General features: G+C 38.9%; 1 protein-coding gene across 2 annotated transcripts; it reads left to right on the forward strand.

Moving 5' to 3' along the window:
* Nucleotides 1-11532: 11532 nt before the first annotated feature.
* Nucleotides 11533-23685, forward strand: cldn19 (claudin 19). Of its 2 annotated transcripts, none has more exons than XM_046875423.1 (5): nucleotides 11533-12225; nucleotides 17673-17837; nucleotides 19591-19675; nucleotides 19933-20079; nucleotides 23371-23685. In XM_046875423.1, the coding sequence occupies exons 1-5, from the start codon at nucleotides 12003-12005 to the stop codon at nucleotides 23417-23419; spliced, it is 669 nt and encodes a 222-aa protein (XP_046731379.1). In that variant the 5' UTR covers nucleotides 11533-12002; the 3' UTR covers nucleotides 23420-23685. The 2 variants fall into 2 exon arrangements, with proteins under 2 accessions (XP_046731379.1, XP_046731380.1); XM_046875424.1 differs by having other exon boundaries at nucleotides 11535-12225; nucleotides 22975-23685.
* Nucleotides 23686-23791: the final 106 nt, after the last annotated feature.

The raw sequence follows: 23791 nt of genomic DNA on the forward strand, positions 1-23791 counted from the left end.
TATCCTGTGAAAGATACAAAAGAACTAAAAACGAGTTTGGTGTCCATTTTGAAAGTTCGCGTGTGTCCTGCAAAACAAGACACAGGACACTTTGTCTTCACGAGGACTGGTGTGGATTTGAGTGGGATGAGGTGATCTATTGTTTCGATGCTACAGTATGGCGCAGCACAGAACTACTTCTCTTGCTCTTCCTTACAGGAACGTCACTCCGGTTAGCATATCCTGTTGTGTCTACAGGTTGTCTTTTAACTCTTTCATTAGCTGAAAAACAATAGCAGTAGTTTGTTTTGTGCAGTAAAAGAGTATAAGACGCCAGGTTATGGTTCTTCACCTGGTTATAATGCTAGTGATGCAGGATTAGCACTGGGAGGGATTCAGATTTAATCACAGAGAGGGAAAGAGCGTGTTGTAGCACACAAAGCCGAATTCACTACAGGAAATGTCTGGAGTGAATAGAAGCGAGTGTGTTCTGTACTTTGTTCGAAAATAAAGATCTTGTTTCTTTTCTTGTGAGCAAAGGCTTTTGAACTGTAGCGATTAAAAAAATCTCATGGTGGTTTCCAGGGAGCCAGACGTAGCACGTCTCTCTCTCTCTCTCTCTCTCTCTCTCTCTTTCTCTCTTACTTTTGTCTCTCTTTCTCTTTCCCTTTAGCGCAGGATTAAGCCAGACCCAGCAGGACGCAGCCTGACGAAACGAATTCCAGCGCTCGGAGTTGAAAAGGTGGACAGCAGGAGAACAACCTAACACAAGTTTTTTAATGAGGCCAAGGGAAAACATGCTTCTATCACACTAATAATCGTTGTTTGTTCTGTTTGTTTTGTTAATGAAAACTTCAAGAGGCGCTTATAGAGCTGCATGATACCTACATAAGCCAGTATGACTTGTTATGAAAACCTGCAATTGACAATTTTTTGTAACACTTGTTATAGACGGTAGTTATAGCATAATGCCTAGAAGAGCCCTTTGTGACCAGTGACCTACACCTTTATAAACATTAATCTAGCATTTGTTACAGAAGGTGATTAGAATGCTGCCTGAACCCTACATAAGCCATTTATGACGAGTTATGAAAACCTGTAGATACATGAACCTAGCATTTTTTGTAACACTTGTTATAGAGCTGCATGATGCCTAGAAGAGGACTTTGTGACAAGTGACTTACACCTTTATAAACATTTATCTAGCATTTGTTACAGAAGGTGGTTATAATGCTACATGATGCCTCAGGAAAAGTAGGTCTTCACCCATCGCTTATAGATAGCCAATGACTTCTAGGAGAAGTTCATTCTACCACCTTGGTGCCAGAACAAAGGGCCTTGAAGTATACCTACCTCTTACCCTGAGAGAAGTTGGGACCAGTCGAGCAGTGCTGGAGGATCTTAGACAGTGTGGTGCAATGTGAGGTGTGATGAGGTCTTTGAGGTAAGATGGTGCTGGTCCATTTTTGGCCTTGTAGGGAAGCATCAGTGTTTTGAATCTGATACATGCAGCTACCGGAAGCCAGTGAAAGGAGTGCAGCAGTGGGGAGGTGTGGAAGAACTTGAACACAAGTCGTGCAGCTGCGTTTTGGACTGTTTGCAGTAGACGAACAGCATTCAGAGCTTGACCTTCCAGCAATAGTGTTGCAGTAGTCCAGTCTCGAAATGACAAGAGACTGAACAAGCACCTGGGCAGCCTGTGTGGACAGAAATGGTTGAATACTTTGGATATTGTAGAGAAGGAATCGACAAGAACATTAGCAACATGTGAGGAAAAGGAAAGTTGATTGTCCATAGTTACCTCAAGGTTGTGAGCAGTGGCTGAAGATCGGAGCAGAGAGTCATGAAGAGTTATTCTAAGATCCTGACTTGGACATGAATCACCTGGGATGACCAGCAGTTCGGTTTTGTTGGGGTTGAGTTTTAGTTGACGAGCACTCATCCACAAAGATATGTCTGCCAAGGATGCCGAGATCTGAGCAGAAGCTGTGGTATCTGAGGGAGGAAAAGAGAAGATGAGTTGAGTGTCTTCAGCATAGCAGTGGTAAGAAAACCCATGTGACTATAAGACTTTACCAAGAGACTGGATATAGAGGGAGAAAAGGAGGGGACCAAGTACTGATCCTTGTGGGACACCAGTGGGACACCAGTTTCCAGTACAATTAACACAAGAATACATAAATCTTATAATAAGTGTTTATTGACACTGGTTAAAGGTGATTATAACCCACTGTGACACCGAGATAAACACTTCTTGACAAGGGACCTAAACCTACATAGACATTTATAAAGACCTATTCCAACAAACTTTGGTCAGTTTGGATGATAAGTCAAGTGACATAACGCTGTGTTGTAACACCTTATGTCCTGACTTATTGATATTCCAAAATATTTTAAAGTGTTTTGGAAAAGCCTTACAGCAACCATTATGGCATAGTAATGACGGAGTTATGTATGAAGGATCACTTTCTATGGCGTTTGAACAAATGTCAGCCCAATGAAGTGTTGTAAAATTCTTATGTCATTTACATCACTGTACCATGTCAGAAATGTACTGGTGTCAGAAATGTAAATATTTACAGTTTGTATATGTATTCATGTTGTCATGAACAGTTTATGTAGGCTTTATGTGGCCCTATGAACACTGACATTTCTCCCCTAAAGCCCTCACTGAAAAATGCGTATTTCTTACAGTTTTTTCCCCCCCACATGCTCAAGGTTAACCGCATGCAGTCAAACACATCTATGGCATTCAAAACACATTGTTTTTAGGCATCATGTTTGACACAAGAAAACCTTTTCTGCCTGGAAACAAAGCCAGGCATTGTGTGGAGTTTTGAAGGATGCCTGGATGATGACTTCAGCGGATCACTGTGATGAACTTGTCCTTATTCCACTGGTTCTAGTGCTGGCCTGGGACAGGCTCCAAGTCACTGAAGTAGAGCCTGGGTGTGAACATAGATGAAAAGAGGAAGGAAGAACTCATTAGTGGCCAAGAGAAAAGGTTTCATTTATGTAGCTTTTGTTATGTTTCCATCCAAATGCGAATGCAAATCTGAATTACATCCAGAGCATATTAGTCTCACTGACTGACTTACAGAAGTCCATACAGGATGTATATCTTCCTTGGGTTTGTCAGCTTGGCAATGCTGTGATTTGTATGTAATCCAATATATATTTTTTAAACCACTTTTTAAATTAAATTAAATTAAATTAAATTAAATTAAATTAAATTAAATTAAATTAAATTAAATTAAATTAAATTAAATTTAAATAGATTCAATTCGATTAAATGCAGTTTAATTAAAATCAGCTCTATTCTAGAGCATATAATTCAAATTTAATACAATTGTGCGGGTTTTTGTTACGTTTCCTTTTCATTATGTATTCGAGACTATTGTTTTTTTGTTGGAAGTTAAAGTGCTTTATGGAAAGTTGTCTGATGTAAAGGACGGAGTTTAATAAAACCGCTTTAAAAACAGGTCTAATAGTTCAGTCTAATCAGAATGTGACATTCAGTACCTTATTAGCAGAATTCCCCTCTTTTTTTGGCATTACTACATCTTGGTGCTTTTAAGTCTGTCAAATAAAAATAAAGTCCCTGAACGTTGCCATGGAAACAGCTGGCCGAAGACCCGCCTTTCTGCTCGAGCAACACTGTGCTCATTTCTGTCTCAAAAGGAGGAAATAGGGTTTAAGAGGCATAATTACAAATGATGGGAGGATGGATTTTTAAGCATTTCCTTGTAAGTGCTTCTTTTGGTTAAAATAGTTTTCCCATTAAAACCATATGAAAAAGCATTTATAATTTAAATGTAAAGAAATCGAGATTTTGTTTCAATACATTTTTCTTTAGAAACTCTATTATAACTCAAGATGCTTTAAGTTCAAAGTTCTTTAAAATCTTTAACATCAAAACTCATATCCTAAAATTTCAAACGCCAATCAGTTATTCTCAAAAATTAATTAAATCTTTGGCGAATACTTTGGTGAAGGCTTTCATGTACTTCCTCCAAGACTCCAAGACACGTTCAAACTGCTGCTCTTGCTGCATCACATGACTGTAAAACACACTGGGAGAAAAAAACGCTGTTTGCCCTCTTATACTTTGTTCTCTGGAATCTTCAAACTTTCGATCTCATAAAGACAGAACGAACGTTTTGTCATGTCTAATAAGGAAAGAAACACATACAACAAGAAAAGCCTAAAACAAAACCACTGTTGTAGCGAAATGCTTTTTATGACTGTGCAATACTTAAGAATTTACATGTAAATAGAAAAAGAAATACAGTATAATACAATAAAATAAAATAATATAAAGTTTAGAAGTACAAACTATAAAGTATAAAATATGAGTATAAAAATCACAAAGAAAGCAAAATAGAGTACCTTAATTTCCGGACTATAAAGCGCACCCATAACTAAGCCACACCCACTGAATTTTACAATTATTATTTTTTACATAAATAAGCCGCACCTGTTTATAACACTACTCTACACTAATCTACACTAGTCTACACTAATGTACTTTACACAGAGCATAGTGGTATTTTGTGAATAGGCTGGCACTGCATTTTTCCGGTATTACTGCATGTGTGCAAGACCGAGGAATATGTCCTTATTATTTTCTGATGCTCATTTCTAAGTTTCTTTGACTAACCCGTAACGTTGTTGCCAAGAAAAATAAAAAAGCACGAGTTTTGGAAACCTGTCTGTGCCTATATGATTTCTGTTGCAACTGGAGTTAGCGTGCTATCCCATGACCCAGACTCAACGCGCTACAACGGCTTGTATCTAAACAGTAGCCGACCAAGAAAGTCATTGTTCACTGTCTTCCTCCTTCCTTTCACAACTATTTCTTCTTTCTAGTTTTTCTTTTGGCATTGTCGTGCGTTTAAAAAAAAGTTTTTTCTCCCGATGCCGTGCAGCTCAGAACACAGGTGAGGTGCGTTTTTTTGTTTCCGTTCGGAAATTTCATTGGTCTAATGTTATGGGGTTCAGTTTTTTGGCTTGAAGTTTGTGAAACCGGGAAAAACCCAGGAAAAAAGTATCGGCTTATAGTCCGAATAATACGGTATATAAAATAGATATAGAATGTGCAAATGGAGATATTGACTGTAGTCCAGTGTCATGTGCTGAATTAAATTGTTACTGAGATGTGCCAGTTCAGTAGTGTCGGTTGTGCAATTTTGCAAAGAAATTGTGCAACAGAAGAAAAAAGTAGAATATGGAGGTGGAGGTGCATGAGTGACTCTTATATCTGTTCATGAAATATTTAAAGTAACTTATTAAATTCAAAGGTTAAAAATTAACCCTAGATTTAGCTTTATAATGACAAAACAACAGAAGAATCCAGATCAACAACAGAAACGTTGATTGCTTTTCACAAATCTTTCTAAGGAAGGAAATATGAAGTACAAAATATAAATTCATTATTTTCTTTGTAAGACCGAATGTCCTTCTTGTCCTCAAACCTGCCAAAATGCCAAGAACTGTAGCACAATGGTGGATTAGTTTGACACATTCCCTTCCTAATCTCCTTTGATTTCAGCCCCTGCCCCCCTGCTCAGCTGTGGTACCCTACGAGCTCGTGATGTGGCAAGAACCATCATCAGAAACCGAAATACTTTGCTAAAAGCCAGGTGGAAACTCGTTAGCGGAGGCCTCCTGTTCCCTACTTGAGCTTCAGCTTAAAGGTCAGGTGATGGTTGTTGAGGGGGCACCACCAACAAAGGGTCCATCCGGACATGGACAAGTGCACGCATGTAATCAGGGCCCCCTACTTACCCCTGTTTCTTTTCAGTACCCTTGATTGTGAGGCATGCTCTTACAGTTCTGGACATCTATACAAATCAGACTCTCCAAGCTTATGCTGAAGATGGCGGATAAAAAGTTATTTCCATCCATCTGGCAATCATCGTGTGTTCCATGCTGAATTTGGGAGACTTGGTAAAAGGTTGTAAAGTACACATTTGTTAATGAAGCTTCAAAAAAAACAAAGGTGGCTCTTATGTTTCCCATGTCATGGCACGTAGCACAGGTCCCCGTCCTCCAGAAGGTCCAAAATGAACGGTCCGGTCCGATTAGCTAAAATATGACACAATTTCTTTGATCGGGTCAGCTGATTTTTTAAGTAGTGAAAGTAATGAAAAAACCAAGAGGATTGGTGCAAGTCAAGCCACTTCCTCTGCTTACATGCTCACTGCTCTTTTCAAATCCGGTCATGAGGTTATGGAAGGACACAGGAAATCATCTGGATATGATCAGATATGGGCATGATCACATGATAAAACCTCACACACAATGCAATACAAATATCACGCTCAATTATAACTCCAGTTTCAGTAAGTGGATCCTGGTAGTAGTATTAATAATAATAATAATAATAATAATAATAATAATAATAATAATAATAATAATTGCTTCTTCTATTTACAGAAATCCTAAGAGTCCATGCATTGTAATATTGTTTTTCTCCTCGTTTTTTCATTATTACGACTTCATTTCCTTGTAATCTTGACATAACAACATTTTTTCCTCGTGATGAGTATTTCATTTGTCAGTGTATTTGGCTTATTTTAATTATTTTTTTATTTTAAACTGAAACGGCTCTGTGTCTGTCAGTCATCGATAAATTACACATAAGAAGTGGTATCAAAAATGTAGAAACTAATGGTGCTAACTTGTGCTATTCTGACCACGTGCATTACAGCAACTGCTATATATATATATATATATATATATATATATATATATATATATATATATATATATATATATATACTTGAAAATATGGTAAATCAAGACATGGCCTAGCCTACCCAGGAGTCTTAAAGAATGGTGATCATTAATGGGTAATATTCTGTCATTTATTAATAATTTAGCTCATTACAGTACAGAATTTATCATCATTAACAGTACAGTAACGTAGAAACTTTACAGTATATATGTTTGTGACAGTGGGCATGTGGACGAGCGCTAGTTTGCGAGTGGAGGGTGGAGCCGGATGCGCTCTGTTTCAGTGTTTGGCGATGGCGATTAAAAATAAGATAGACAAGAGCTAAAATTAAACCAAAAACACAGAAAAAGAATACGCACTTTACCACCGAGACAACGGAAATCTGTCGATCGCTGGAGAGAGAAAGGAGTCTCACAAGGCAGGAGATTCATACATCCCTGCAGCGTCTCAACGTAGCGCCACGCGTATATGCTGCTAGGTTTACCTGCCGTGCAAAAATGTAAATATTTTTACAATTTTATCATTTCGCTGTCGTCTTCGTAAGATCGAAAAATCATCAAACCATCCTAACTCAGGGCTACAATAGAACAGGGTTACAGTAGAACCTCGGTTTAAAGTGTTTTAGGAGTGTTTTGGAATACGAGCAAAATATTTCGTTGAAATTTGGATTGGATTGGACAGAAAATTTTCCCGCTTTTTGACAGACAGGTTTACACACTAGATTGTAACTTAGGATGCCCTCGGTGACTCAGTTGCACACCGTTAAGGGGGAAAAACCCCACAGCTGTATACGTGAGTCAGAGCTGTGGACTTCGAGAAAGAAACAGCAATCAGGCACCATGTCCATAACAACCTGCAATCTGATAAGCACTAATTTGCTCCTGTTATCATCCACATTAACCAGTTTCCTGTTTAGAAAGACCTCCTGTAGGGTGTGTGATACGCCTCGAGAAAACGTGTGGGCATGAGCTTCTCCCTTGAGCCTGACGACCCGCGATCTTTCATCCCCCTCTCCGTTATTTTCTTCTTTTCTGAAAGATTTTTATGAGTCATGGACTTTCAGGATGTACTTTACTTAGTTACTGTATTCAAGTAATTTTTTTCATTACGAGGACATTTATTTGTTTACTCCATGTGAATGTGTCATATGTTCTTTGAAAAACATGTCGTTTCTCGCTACTCTGAAGTGAAAACAAAAAGAGCGTTAAATGAGAAGCTGTGAAGAGAGCATTAGTGTAGAGAGTGTGTGTGAAGTAAGTGTGTGTGTGTGTGTGTGTGAGAAGTGAAGATTCTCTCACTGTGTATGTGTGTGTGTGTGTGTGTGTGTGTGTGTGTGTGTGTGTGTGTGTGTGTGTGTGTGTGTGTGTGTGTGTAATAAGGGTTCTGTGTGTTTGTGGATTAAGGGTTCTCTATGGGTGCGTGTGTGTGGGTGTATGTGTAGAGGAAATGTTCTTACCCTGTGTGTGTGTGTGTGTGTGTGTGTGTGTGTGTGTGTGTGTGTGTGTGTGTGAAGTGTAGGTTTTCTCACTGTGTGTGTGTGTGTGTGTGTGTGTGTGTGTGTGTGTGTGTGTGTGTGTGTGTGTGTGTGTGAAGTGTAGGTTTTCTCACTGTGTGTGTGTAAGTACTCCTTCCTTGTAAATGGGCGTTTTAACTGTTTACACTTATTCTTGATCAGAATTGAGAACCTTTATACTGTAACTGAAACGTTTACACTGTAATATAGTACAAATGCAAAATAATGAGTTTTACTGGAGAAATAGTGACACAGGGGATTAGTATATACCCCTCAGTCTTTTTCAACACTGTTTCTACATGCCATATAACAGGGATGTGCCTTACATAATAAAGGGAAATCCTTTTTTGTAAAAACAAAACAAAACAAAAAAAAACATATCCTCTTTTCTTTCATCTTCATGTATCTTTTCCTTTCACATTACATCATGCAGGAGTGCAAATAAAAGCCTTTCAGTGTTTCTAATTAGCCTGCAGTAAAATTGACCAGATGGCCTTTTCATTCAGTGGCCAAAGTTTCCTTGCAAACCTCTAAGCTTCAGGAGATTCCAATGGGCAGAGGGTGAGGGGATTTGTGTGTGTGTGTGTGTGTGTGTGTGTGTGTGTGTGTGTTGGGGTGGCTGGGGATATATCAGGGGTGGTTCAGATCTACCACCAGCCGTGTCCGAGTGCTGAGGAAATATTCAAAATCTAAATCTGAAATGTGCTCATTACGCTGAGTCAGATACACTAGAGATACTACAGTACTGAAATAACAAAGTGATTACTTGTGAAAATAAATAGTAACGAACCGAAACAAGCAGAAAAAGTGTGCATAGGTCATTAAAGAATCATGAACCCCTCACATCCGCTGCTGACATTTTTTAAATATTCACCAACAATCATCTGAAAGAGAATTGTAAAGGTAGAAAAAGTGGAGTAAACAAGACTTTACTTGTCACATGTACATTACAACGCAGTGATTTTTTTCAGGGTCAGTCATGATACAGTGCCCCTGGGGCACAGAGGGTTAAGGGCCTTGCTCAGGGGCCCAAGAATGGAAATAATCTTAACCACTGAACTACCACTTTTACCTTTTAACATGTACATTACAGTACTGTCTTTCTTTCTTTCTTTCTTTCTTTCTTTCTTTCTTTCTTTCTTTCTTTCTTTCTTTCTTTCTTTCTTTCTTTCTTTCTTTCTTTCTTTCTTTCTTTCTTTCTTCATATATCCCAGTGATTTGGGATGCTGGGGTCAGAGTACAGGGTGAGCTTTGGAGTGCAGAACCTATGATACAGAACCCCTGGAGCAAAGAGGGTTGAGGGCCTTGTTCAGGGGGTTGTCTTGTTGTCTTGTGACAAGTGTCAGCATGGTCTTACTGGGGCTTGAAACCCAGGCGGTAACACAGAACCCTCCATCACTGCGCTAACACCAACCATCAAAGCACAGAGAGTTAAGGGCCTTGTTTAAGGGTCCAAGAGTGGCAGCATTAATATTCTGGGGTTTGAACCCACAACCTTCTGACCAGTAACTCACAGTTTTAACCACTAATTTACCCTAAAGAGAGGCTTTTACTTGTCATATGTACATTACAGAACAGCAAAATGCTTTATTCGCATATCCCAGCGATAGAAGATAGCAGGGGTCAGAGCGCAGGGTCAGCCATGATACGCCCCTGGAGCACAGAGGATTAAGGTTCTTGTTTAGGGGCCCCTAAGAGTGGCAGCTTGTGGACACTAGGGCTTGAACCCCTGACCTTCAAATCAGTAACCCAGAGCCTTAAGCACAGTATTATGTTAGTAAGACTTCTGTATTCTTTCATTTTATTCATCAGCAATTGTTAAATTATATTTAATTGATTTGCATTGCAAGACTGAATTCTGTGAAGGAAGTTGTAGCTCAATGAATAAGAGGTTGAACTTCTGGTCAGAAGGTCATGAGTTCAAATCCCAGCAGCACCAAGACCCTTAACCTTAAATTTCTCAACTGAGATGACTGTAAGGTGGTATGATGTCACCCACCATGAAACGGGGTTACAGTTACAATGGCAAAATCAATGATTTCCTTCAACAGGAAGGAACATTTTATTGGCTTATAGATATAGCTCATGGAAAATCTTAGAAATCATTTAGCCCGCTTAAAAGCTTTCACAATTGTGGGGAGCTATGAAGCTTTATACCACACCATACTGCACATGGACACTTTTAGGACAATCACACAAAATCACTTTCATTTGGACTGTCAATATCTGCCATACGCATCCATCCCCATCTAGATTCTATACGTTATAGTGAAGTGTAATGTCTTCACTCATCCACTCCTGGGCCTCGGTTTGGTGTTCTCCAAGCAGCCATAGTGAGTTTTATGGTGTGGTATTTTAATCCTTCCTGACAGCCCATGGTTGCAGACATGTTTGGAGAAGGTTCTGTTTGAACCGCACAGATCTGCTGTAATGTAAACAGGGAGCTCATTTGTGTGGTGGAAGGATAATGGGGCGGAGTGGGCAGTTTTGGGATTGGTTGGGTGGACAAGAGCAATTTTGTGGTCTCGTTGGAAAAAAAATGAGGCTATCTAGATAATTTGACTATAACGGTTTTCCTGAATCCCAGAGGGGGTTCTGGACAAACACGGCTGCTGAGATCCAGGAGTTGTATGTTCTCAGTTTCCAAATGTGATTATCTGTGAATGTATTTTTTGTATTCAAGTGAGACAATGTTGTTTATCACGGAAACAAAACTTTTTACACAATCGATCGCTATCTTCCAGCTCATGTGTGACTAAACCAAATGGCGCCATCGTTCCTTACTTTGATGACCTGTTCGCTCTGTCCTGAGGATTAACTCGAGCGAGGTTCCCATGGAGCTCTGTAGAGCTGTCATAGGCCAGGCTCCTAAATCTCCAGCGAGAGCAGGAGGTTTTGTCTTCCTTTCATGAGCGTACTGGCTGATTTACGCTCACTGCTCTGTTTTGGGGTTTCCAAGACAGGCATGCTTCTTCCTAAACTCCAGTAGATGCCAAACCGAAAAGGGGAAAAACAAACTTTACAAAAATAACGCTTTCTCCAGAAAATCTGGATTCTTCTTTAAAAATGCAGAAAAGATTAAGAATCATATCATAAATAATTTAAACCTTGAGACTTTAGTTACATTAGGGTTTAATGAGCTGAACTTTGCTTCGCATTCCTGTGAGTTGGAGCCTCTTAAATGTATCAACCAATTGGGGAGAACTTTAAGACCTGACCCTCCGCCCCCTGTTTTGCATTCAGCCTGTCAGAGCTGCTTTTGTGTCTGAAGTATTGCTTCTGTGTATGCGTTTTTTTTTTTCCTCCCTCCTATTACTGTTGCTCAGCCTCCCAAGCACCAGTACAGGAGTGTGACAAGAGCAGCTATGCAGTGTGTAAGCCGGCTCTACACCCAAACCTGATGTCAACCCTGGTCAGTGTAGACGTCTCAGGTTTTTGGAGAGTTCTACTGGTTCCCTGCTGACTGAGCTGAATTGAGCTGAAGGAAAGCACCGGGCTCCAGATGCCATTTACTGACGTAAACGTGAGAGATAAGAGGACGCACCGAGTGACCAGAAAGTTGGCGAGGGGAAGAGCACATTTCTTTTTGTTTGCCTTCTGAAGAAGCTTGATTGCTCCTTGTTTCCTCGAGGCCTCTTTCCACAAAGTCGAAAGGCTTTATGGGAAAGTTATTCTTGTAGAACCCTGCTCTCATTTTCTTTTAATAGATCTTAAAGTTAAAAACCAAACGAAGATCCAAATTATTTTTTTTTAAAGGACAACATTGTAAGGATGGCAAATTCAGGATTTCAGCTCCTGGGCTACTTCTTGGCTCTAGGCGGATGGGTCGGGATCATCTCGACCACGGTGTTGCCCCAGTGGAAGCAGTCGTCGTACGTAGGAGACGCCATTATCATGGCAGTGGGGCTGTATGAGGGTCTGTGGATGTCCTGTGCGTCCCAGAGCACAGGACAGGTGCAGTGCAAGATTTTCGACTCGCTGCTGTCCCTCGACAGTAAGTATGATGGCACTAATGAGAACGAGCTCTCACTCAGCGCCGCTTTGTCCAGCGGTTGGGAGTTAAAGAGGACGATGTAAAGAGTTTTGTAAAGTTGTTCAATTGTGATTGAGAATGTAATCAGGGTCTCTCAGACGTACTGGCTTTTTGTAACTAATCGGGGCAGTTAAATTACATTTGCACACCTTTTTACGCTTGAAAATGTTTAAAATCTGTAATTGGTGTACATCACACTAAAGAGCACTAAAGAGCATGCGTTGACTTGCTTAAATTTAGTTTTGTTTACTTTCTCACCATTACACAGGCACCAGACCTTCATCTACTTAGCGTGCTATGAAATGCAGTGAAATCAACAGTTTCAGCACAACACTGTCACAGAGGCTGTCCCGAATTCATGAATGGTGGTTGTTTTGAAATGAAAAGGCCAGTGTTGGGGACAAACACCACAAATATGAGCAGAATGCAAAACGCTCTTCTCAATACAATGCACCAGCATTGTTACTTCTTTGCTGTGCTAATCAGTTGTATATCTTATGCTAAGATATACGCTGGGCTAATATTAGTGTGCGGTTTTATTAAAACGGTATTACAGGATTACAAATACAAGCTCAGAGAATGAGAGCCATTGACATCATTGACTGGCTTTTTATTGATTGAGTGATGATTTGTGTTGCTGTCAGTACTGGGTTTGCAAAGTGTTCTTTTACAGGCCTGAGTATACCTCAAACACAATCAGGACCAAATGATTGGCCAGAGAACTAGAAAAGTCTTATAGATTGTTCTTGTAATCTCTCATCATTACATTTCAACCTTCTGTACACAAGACAATATGACACACTCTGAGCTTTGGTCCTGGATTTACAGAGGAAACCAATTTGTTTTTCTTGGATTTTTATAACTATTATAGATGCCAATAAAACAAATGTTATAATAAAGTTAGGAGCCAAGCTCATTGGCATAATCCATCATTTTTTTACATCGTAATTTTACTTCTAAAAGCTATTCCAGACACTAAGTAGGAAAGGAACCCCAAATGACATTAAAGTTAGTCAAGCTGCCCCACTTATTCTGCGTAATTTATCATTTGCACCATCGATTTCACATCATGGCCAGCTTCCAGTTTCAAACCAAAGAAGTTCAGGATACAATCCAAACACCCATAATACTGTACAACTCATGTTGGAAGCCACAAATGGTGATGGGACTGTCTGATTCCACTGTCCCCGCCCTCGCCAGTGCCATTGTTGCTCTAGACTTAGGTCATCTGGATGGATAGTAACCGCAATGTTCTGCCTCGTGTATATACAGGCGGCCTCGGCCTTTTACAGCGCCGCATTGTTTGTCCTCTTGCTCGAGATTCTGACAGTCTTTCTTGAATAATTGTTATTATGCGTGGAGTCATCTGACCGCTAGAACAGCCGGCACTGTATGGAACTAGAAACACACACACATAGACTCACACACAGACACCCACATATAATCTTGCTCAGTAGTTTCATTATCTCTTTATTTATTTATTTAAACCAAGAATCAAACACTGCATTTTAAAGTTTTAAACCTTAAAGAACCAATTCGCTTAAAATAGGTCCAGCAATCTACAGGGTCCGAGCCATGATTTGGTGAAGGTGCTTGGCCATGATCGCTGAAGCCTATTCTAAAATAAACATGAATGTTTAAATAACAGATAATTATAAATAATAATAATAATTAAATTAAAAAATCGCAGATATGGCATGAAGACAAAAAAAAAAAAAATCACCTGAAAGCTAAGATTTCAAAACACTAAAAGATTCAGCCTGACTAATCTCAATGGAGAAAGAATTCCACAGTTTTGGTGCATGGGAGAACAAAACCTGATCATCCATAGAACGTAAATGGCTAGGAGCAACAATTCGATTTTCAGAATCAGAGGAGCAAAGACCACGGCTTAGAGTTTAGACAGTTGTGTCAAGTAATGAGGTGCCATACCATGTAGGGCCTTAAAGGTCAGCATAAGAATTTTAAAATCAATTAAATGACGCTGAAATTCTGGACACCTGTAATGAACACAGCCTTCGTGGTTCTTGATTGTACTTTACACCAAAGATTTCGGGTGCTTGGACCCGCAGGTCGCTGAGTCTTAAATGCCCATTGTCCTCATCGTAGTGTTTATATTTGTACTGTACACTGGTTGAACTTGGTAATGCAGTTTCTCGCTCCATTAACAGAAATATCACAAGTTGACATTTTCTAAAGGGTCAGGAAAGCAGATAAGGAGGAAAAACAACCGTGCTTGTGATCCGTCCGAATTTTGTGTCCCACTAACATTTAAGCGTTTGCTAAAAGAACGAAACAGGAAGTGGATTTTCTGTACCAAAGTGATTGCTAATAGAACTAAACAGGAAGTTGATTTTTTCGAACAACTCCATTTGGCTTGTCAGTATTATGATACTACAACGTATCTGAGTGGTTAATTTTAGAACATTTTGACTGTAATTATTCAAAATATAGTGTTTCGTTGACAACAGATTGCTTTACAGTGTTAACTGAGATCATTTGAAAGGGAGAAATTGAAAATAACGGTAGGAAAAGGTTAGCTAAAAATATAGTCACAACGTTAAAGCAACACTTATAGACATTACATGGGGCAGTGGTCAATCAGGGGGTAAGATGTTGGATATTAAGGTCTTTGGTCAGACCTTAGCACCAACAAGCTCCTACTGGTGGGATGGTTTTACATACATTCAATAAATTGGTGTGTAAGTGAAATAAATCTTTAATACATGAACAATACATCAGAGTGATTAAACTGGTCAGATGAATTGATTGAAGGTTCAAAAGGCCCTTCAAAGAGACCATTAACAGGCCCTTATCTTTGAACTATATCAGAATTATATGTCTTTCTAGATAATGGCCTCTGTCAAATGGTGTAAATGTTACAAATATACAGGTGTTTTTAGAACACCAGAAAACTTGATGAGCAATACCAACCACACCAGCCTGCCACCAGCTGCCACCCCTGGGCCCCTGAGCGACAAAATTAACCCCATAGCTGCTCAGAATGACATATTGAATAATATAATTGTAAGCTGTTCTGTATAAGGGCGTCTGGCAAATCGCATAAATTCAAAAGAATGGTAAGAATTATTAGTTTTGATTTTATATGAAAGTCCTGGATGGCTTTTGTTCATCAATAAATTGGTGTGTGATTGAAGTAAATCGGTCTTATAATTGAACTCAGATGAATTAATTGAATTTTAAGTTGAATAATTTTGCACAAACTCATCAGCAAAACATACAAATCTTTTTTGGCAGCTAACTGGAATTTTTTTATATTGAGTCTTGATGAATGAGGCTTTTTAGCGGTGCACAAAAAGGTCCTTCAAATAGACTTCAACTAAGCATTTAATAATGCATGAAGCACATATGCAAAAATATGCATACACACATACACAGTTACACACTCTTTGTAATTCTGATTCATACATAACTAATTTAAAATTTTCAAGAAAATTTCTTATTTTCCATAAAAAAAAAAAATAACTGTGTCGCCACCATATGCATCAGTTATGACGTACAAGAGTGGCCCACGAGCCATCGAACAATAGACAAAGCCCCAAAACACACACACGCAGCTTCTTGAAGTATGCACTCTGACAAAGTGCACACTTGCTGGCCTTTTCTTTGTTTGTACCAGGCACTGCCAAGCTTGGCACCGGGCACAGAGTGGTGGGAGGCCGAATCCACCCCTCTGCCCCTCCACCCCTCCGCACGGCCCGGCTCTCACTACTTCCATTCAGACATAAAGCTCTGGGATCAAAGCGACACCCTGCTGGGTCAAACCACCCTGCTTTTACACAAATCACCACGGGGATGAAAGTAGATATAAAAAAAAAAAAAAACGCTTTCTTTTTGCTGAAATTTGGCTTCAAAGTAAGTGTTTGTAAATCAGACTTCAAAAAAAAAGTTACGTGTTGACTCTCTCTTTCTGTTTTATTGCTTCGTTTCAAGTCTTTATTTCTTTTCAACATGCCACCATATTTACTGAATAAAAGGTCAGCGAGGGAAAGCTTTCGAGATCCTGCTGGACTCCGTAGGACGACCCTAAGGCATTAAAAAGCCATTGTTATGAGCTCGACTTGACATGTAATACGCATGAGCCTGGTACACAAGGAGCGACAGATAAGCGAACAATTCTCCTTTTGTGGAAAAAACACCACGCCGATCCCGACAGCGTAAAACATGTAACGGAGGCCCTCCTACGGCGTTCTGTATGCGCTGGAAGACCGCGTGGGCTCGGCGTGGAATTTCAGAGAGGCATCCAAGTCAATTGGAACACAAGGATGACAAGCTCAAGAGACAGCAAAAAACTTACATCTTATGGCTTTACTGACGTTAATTTACTGTTTTTTTTTTCTTTATGTTCACAGGAGAATTTACAAAGCAAATGGTTTGTTTATTTGTAAATGACCAGCTGCAGCTAGCTGTTTAAGCCCCGCCTCCTTATCCGCATGTTTCCCTGCCCCAATCAGGATGTTACAATAGTAATATACAAGTAAACAGCTTTATTGATGTTAATGGTATTTAATGTTGCTTTTTGTTTGGCTCACAGGAGCATTTCGACAGGAAATTGTCACGCAATGCGAATGCAAGTAAACGGAAGCGGATGCGAGTGCTGGATAAGGACGTTTATTTACTTAAACAAGCAAACAATTAAAATAACAGGCAAAATCTGAACCAAAATCAGGCAATGATTCAGCGATTGGCAGATAAAACAAAAACAAGGCAAAACAAGAACAAGAAAACCTGGAAACCGAAACGAGAGCAAAAGCAAGAATCAGAATCAGAATACTTTATTGATCGCTTAGGGGAACTTGTTTGGTTGCAGTTGCTTTCAGTAAAAGATTGAAGTAAAGAAAATATAAATAAATATACACTAGTTTATAATATACATATTAATTTATATAATATTTTATATTTTCCATAAATTACATGGCCGACATAAATGGGGACATAAATACAAACGTAAATGTACAAAGAATTTGGGACAGCTGTAACCACGAACACGTGAACACTTGAACCAGTGATGAGACGGGGAGAAGACGTTAATGGCAAGAGGATTAACTTTGGACATGAAACGTTTTTGTGTATTTGTATTTTATTCTTCTTACATTTAACCAAACCAACAAACCAATTTTATGAGCATTTTTTCAATCAAGACAACTTTTCAAGGCTAAACATTTTATTAGGACAAAAAAAAAATGCGTTAATAAGGCACACTTATCCCAGCGATGTTAGGAAGCTGAGGCCAGACATAATACAGTGGCCCTGGGACACAGAGGTTAAGGGCCTTTCTCAAGGTCCCAAGAGTAGCTGCTTGGTGAAACTGCAAAGCTTTTTAAACAAGCATATATATATATATATATACACACACACAATTTTATAACTTTTTCTGCTCGTTCCAGTCCACATCCAGACGTGCCGAGCTCTGATGGTCATATCCGTGCTGATGGGGTTTATCGGCGTTATCGTGAGTGTAGTGGGCATGAAGTGCACCAGGGTGGGCGACAACAACCCCGCCACCAAGGGCAAGATTGCTGTGGCAGGAGGAGGCCTCTTCCTACTTGCCGGTACACACACACACACACACACACACACACACACACACACACACACACACACAAAGTTGCTAAAGAGTAATAAATTATACATTTGAATAATTATATAATATAATTTGTAGTAATATTTGTATTAGTAGTGTTAATAATACTGGCAGTAGTAATAGCAGTAATAGGAGAATTTGTATTAGTAGTAGGAGTCATAATAGTCTTATAAGTGGTAATAGTAGAAGAATCATTTGCATTTCTACTATTTTTTTTAAACAATATGGTTTTCCTCAGGATTTTAAATGAAGGCAAAGTGGGTGTATTTTTGTGCAAAATGTTTTGCACGTTTTTTGAGCTGTTTTAGACAAAGTTTTCGTCTTTTTGAAAATCCATGTTTAATTGTGCTAGTAAATGTATCTGTGACCAAATCCATTTTTCTCCTCTGTTAGCCATTGTGGAATAAAAAACAGCTATTAAATCTACACCAATGTATTTAAGCCTGTGAAGGTTGCAGCAGATGCGGTCTGCGAGCTTTGACTAGTGCGTTCTCTGACCATCCAAATAAATATGAGAAAATGCCTTTTAGAGGGCCTCAGAGTAAGCAAGCTGCAATCTGATTGGATAAAACTACAGCTACAAGCAACATGGATTTTAAGCTATAGGATGCCGATAGGATGCAAGATGCAGCACATCTGAGAGAAAGGCTATGAAATAAAGAGAATAGACTATTGGGAATGAAAGAATACAGGCCTGATGGCCTGCCACTGATTAGTAGTAGCAGTATTGGTCATAGTAATATTATAGTAGTAACAATAACAGTAGCAGTAATAGCAGTATTAATAGTAGAAGTAGAAATAGCAGTATGAGCAGTAATAGTATTAATAGCAGTATGAGCAGTAATAGTAGTATTACTAATAGTATTGGTTAAGTCAGTTGGCTTTATTTTTATTTTATCCATATAAAGAACAGAACCCATTTCACAGAGAAACAACACAACGAAACAACCAATAGTAGAAGTAATAGTTTCTCTTTAGTATAAGTATTAATAGTGTCAGTATTAGAGTAGAAACAATAATAATAATGGAAGTAGTAGTTGTAGTAAAAATATAGTTAACAAATGGTGTTTTTCTCCTTTAGATCACAATTAAAGAACGTATACACAGTGCCCAATGACAGTGTTATAAACATGCCACTATTCTACACCACTGTACTTAATAACAACACTTCACTATGAGTTTTGGAAATAATCATACAGGCCTCAGTAATAATGAAATGATTAGGATTTCCTCTCTCTTTTATGTACAAACAAATCCATATAATGCATACTCATCTCACAGGATGTGACATAAACCTGACATAAGCCTTTATAAAATAGTTAAGAACATTCACTCTGTGTGTGTATATATATATATATATATATATATATATATATATATATATATATATATATATATATATATATATATATATATATATGTACGTATATACGTCCACACATATCACTCTATATGTGATTTTTCCTTTGATTGAGCAAAAACGATCCTGAGAAATAACAATACAATAAGAATAGCATTATGATAAGAATATAAACCACACAGCTGTAGGAAGTCTAAATTAATTTCCCATACAAATCAGTAAAGCAGTTTCAGTAGTAAACATCATTACCACAATAGTTCTTTATCAGGAGTCCGGTGCTGTTTGTTTATGTCCTTGGCTGAATTAAGAGAATTTCCGGCCATTCATAGTAAACACACTGCGATTTCTGTCTTCCGAATAGGTTTGTGCACTCTGGTGTCTGTATCCTGGTATGCGACGCAAGTCTCTGTTCACTTCTTCGATCCAAACACACCTCATAATGCCAAGTAAGGAATGAATATTTGTTTATTTTCTATCGTTTGCATACATAAATTATATGTGGGCAAAGAACACGATCAACTAGTGTTTTCCAATGATTAAAAAAAACGTTTCAGAAAATCAAAACATTTGAAAAGATTTGGATTTAAATAGATTCAAAATGCTCCAAAACATATACATTATGTTAAGTATCAAATTGCTTATTACTATTTTTCATTAAAACGTTAATAAATGTACCTGAAACCACTCGTTTTTTTTGTTTTAGGTTTGAATTTGGCTCCGCCCTGTTTATCGGCTGGGCGGCGGCCTGCTTGACGATCCTGGGCGGCTCCTTCCTCTGCTGCTCCTGTGCTAAAGAGGCCCGAGGCGGGCAGCAGTACTACCGGCAATCACAGACCTCTACTGCCAGGGAGTACGTCTAAAAAAAAAAAACAACTACTGCAATCACATTAAAGCATGAAAAATTACAAAAAAGTGTCTACGTGTAAAAGGCGGGCGAAAGAGACAGAGCTCCTCCCCTTTACTATGATTACACCTCTGTATCTGGAACAATGCATTCCTTATACATTTCTCTCCGATCGACTTTCGCATTATAAATATACGCATAGTTGGCCATAAGTTTGAACAGTTTTGCATTTTTTCATACAATTTTTTCACATTTTCAGAGGTGTAAATCTAGAATCCAAGCCTCTAGAATATAGCCTCAGATATTCCAAAAACAGGTTAAAAAATATAAATATATGAACGTTATTTTTTTGTTTATTTTCTTTCTCACTTGGCTTTGAGCTGCACGGTTGGAGCTCTGTTTGCCAGCTCGGCATTTCCTCCAAACCATCACCACTAAACCGCTGCAATCTACTGAGGAGGCCAGAGGTTATAAGCATTTCACTTTCTACTAATGAGGTCGGTATAGGATATATATATTTATATATATAAACCTATAAGACCATTAATTACACACACACACACACACACACACACACACACACACAACATTTTCATAAGGCAGTAATGCCCCTGTTATAAATACTTATGGCACTTAATGACAATAACATTCAAAACACAGTAAAATGCACTTGTAGACATTTATGAAATGTTATTACGCATTACACACATTCATAGATTGACTTATAAACAAGCGATACAGTGGCTCATTAGGCTATTACCTGCCATGATGTTATACTATGTGGTATATACCAGAGATAAGCACTATTTTAAGAAAACTGTAGGTGTTATAAAGCATTTTAACTAATTATGCTTGTGTTACAGTGCATTAGGTCATTAGTACACATTATGACGCATATAATGCATTATGACAACTGACAACAACAGTTAATTATTCAGTTGTACATTCATGGCTTTTAAAATGTCATGCATACTTGTATAGCTGCTAATGAGCATTCATACAACTCATAATAGGCTTTATGTAGGCACTAGAATACTATTCAAACAGGTTTATAATGCATTATGAATTCTGTATTCATGGAAAGCATTACGGCTCTATTTGTTTGGGTTTAAATGTTTCAGTTGATGGAAATTCCATAACACTAATGAAGATGTGGTAGAAAGTGGAATGCTGAACTCTTGTCTCCAGATCTGTTCGCCGTCACCTTTTGCACACAGGGTTCACTGAACCTCTTATACCGTCATCTAATACAAAAAATAACTACATTTCATTCATGTTTGTACTAATAATCCACACGGAGGGTGTAGTAAAGTCAGACCAGGGGTTCACTCAGCATTAATTTCATCATACTTTCATCCGTTTCCATTCATCATGTTCAATAGGATTAAGATCAGAGCTTTATAGCAGGAGATCTTCCTTTCCAACTAACATAAAACATAAATTCTACTGCATTAAATTTATGGCATTTGGCAGAAGCTCTTACAATACTCAAGAACCAAGAAGTGGTAGCTTGGTGGTGCTGGGATTTAAACGCATGACCTTCTGATCCAAGGTCCAATGCCTTAACTACTGAGCTGCCTTCTTAATGGCATCCAAAGACACCCCATATAGTTGTGTGCCTCCAACTTTGTGCCTCCAGTGTTGAGAGGTCAGGGCTCTGTGCAGGCCACTTGAGTTCTTTCATCCCAACCTTAACACTAACGCAAGATGTTCTCATAGAGTTTGCTTTGTTCCCAGGAGCACCGTCATGCTAGAAAAGTTCTGGTTCCAGTGAAGGGAAATTTAAATTGTGAATCTACAGTATACAGAGACATTGTATGAGGTAGTATGAAAAAGTTTCAACTCACTATTGATGGTCTGGCCCCGGGGACGAATTCTCAATGCCAATGGTGCGAATGTCAAAAAAGACGATTAGCATGCCCTTGGTCGAGCTGCGGACCTGCCTCGCCTTTTTCCGGTCGTGGAGATGATGGGCTTTTCCACTGTGAAGACTGTTGCTTCGTCTCAGGGTCGTACTCGTACTCGTAGGCAATAATCCCCAACATGAAGGACTGGTTATCCACAACACCCTGACCTAGTCCTTGGCGGACTTTGAAACGGTGTTCCTTCTGCTTCTGGGTCAGCAGCCTGGAGATGGACTTCAACAAGCTCAACCCCGGAAAATGTTGAAAACATTCAGCAACTTGTGCATGATGATCGTCGGAGAACATTCATCATGCACAAGTTGTTGAATGTTTTCAACATTTTTGGGGGTTGAGCTTTTTGAAGGTCTTCCTGATCTCCCGTCATTTTCCAGGGTTATTCTTCCGCTCTTGAAGTGAACGTGCCAACTCAAAAAACCTTGAATGATTTATTGCTGAATCGTGTTGAACGTCTATGTGGCAGATTTGCCTGGTTTCACGTAAAAAAGATTTCACGTTTGCTCTTTGCTCTAACTTGCTCTGACCAGTTACAGCACAGCTCCTGATGTACACAGGATGATGTCTTTTGGCACACTGACTTATGAAGGTCAGAGTTTCATGTGACTGTGCATGCAGCGTTGAGCTGACATCTGTCTGTGTGTTACAAAACTAGTCTCGAAACTTTTTGATACCGCCATAATGATCAGATTTAGCATGGCTGTATGATCAGGTCAGTCAGGTGCAGTCAGATTAGTCACTACCTGATACACTGTTCAGAATGAAACTCTACCCCCTCTGACCGTACTTTTTGATTTGACTGGCATTTCATCATAAAAAAATCCTCAGGGAGCGCACATAACATCAGAATCGCACTGATCACTGCTTGAATATGGTCACTAACCTCTCCATGTGACCTACAGAAAGTTTAATGAGCCGGTCGATTTGTCCTCTAATGAATGCTGTTCTTTTCTGGCTTCTCTTCTTCTCTTCCATAATTCAGGGCTGAGTTACTGAGCGAGACTAGTTTCCCTGACTGAACAAATCTCCTTGCCTTTTCTCGAAGACTGGTCAAGCTCGACTCCCTGTTTCTGTCCCTCCTCATCTTCCACTTCTACCTTGATTTCAATTTCGGATCTTTCTCTCTGTGTTTGTGTGTGTGTTTGTGTGTGTTTTTCATTCTCTCAGTCAGAACCTGAACAAGAACTAAATATGGGTCGAACAACTAGCATGTGTGTGTGTGTGTTCTTGCATATATATGTGTGTGTGTGTGTGTGTTTTATCCTGCATCCTCTTGAATCTTTGGGTCCTCGTCACTCTCTGTTGCTCTTTCATTCCCGTTTCTTTTTTTTTTTCCTTTATTGCAAACTTAAACATGTCTTTTTCTTTTAAATTTCAGAGCAAATGTTAAAAGTTCATCACCAGACAAAGGGGAGCAGTTCTTATAGTTTGGGAGAGGGCAGACTTCCATCAGGTCTCACGCTGGGTTAGATTTTTGGCAACTGACAGACAAGACACTCTCTTGGTTATAGAGTCAAATACATTATGATCTAAAACAAAAAGGGGAAAAAATATAGTTAATGTTAACAAAAACCCCAAGAAATGACGTACTACTGTTATCTGTACTGTGTGCCACCTTGTAAATGCTTCTGAATGCATCTATAGCTATATCTATATCTATATATCTATATATCTATATATATCTATCTATCTATATAAATGACATGATATTGTACTGTACAGTTGTAGTGTTGCTTTATATGCCACTGATCTTAAAAAAAAAGCACTTATGATGGAGTGAGCCAAAAAAATCCCATGTA

The sequence above is a fragment of the Silurus meridionalis genome, chromosome 19 (genome assembly GCF_014805685.1).
Source record: "Silurus meridionalis isolate SWU-2019-XX chromosome 19, ASM1480568v1, whole genome shotgun sequence".
Classification (NCBI taxonomy): domain Eukaryota; kingdom Metazoa; phylum Chordata; class Actinopteri; order Siluriformes; family Siluridae; genus Silurus; species Silurus meridionalis.

Coding starts and splice junctions, on each gene's coding strand:
- cldn19 (XM_046875423.1), top strand. CDS start 12,003: ATGGCAAATTCAGGATTTCAGCTCCTGGGCTACTTCTTGGCTCTAGGC. Junction 12,226..17,672: donor CTCGCTGCTGTCCCTCGACA/GTAAGTATGATG, acceptor TGCTCGTTCCAG/TCCACATCCAGACGTGCCGA. Junction 17,838..19,590: donor AGGCCTCTTCCTACTTGCCG/GTACACACACAC, acceptor TCTTCCGAATAG/GTTTGTGCACTCTGGTGTCT.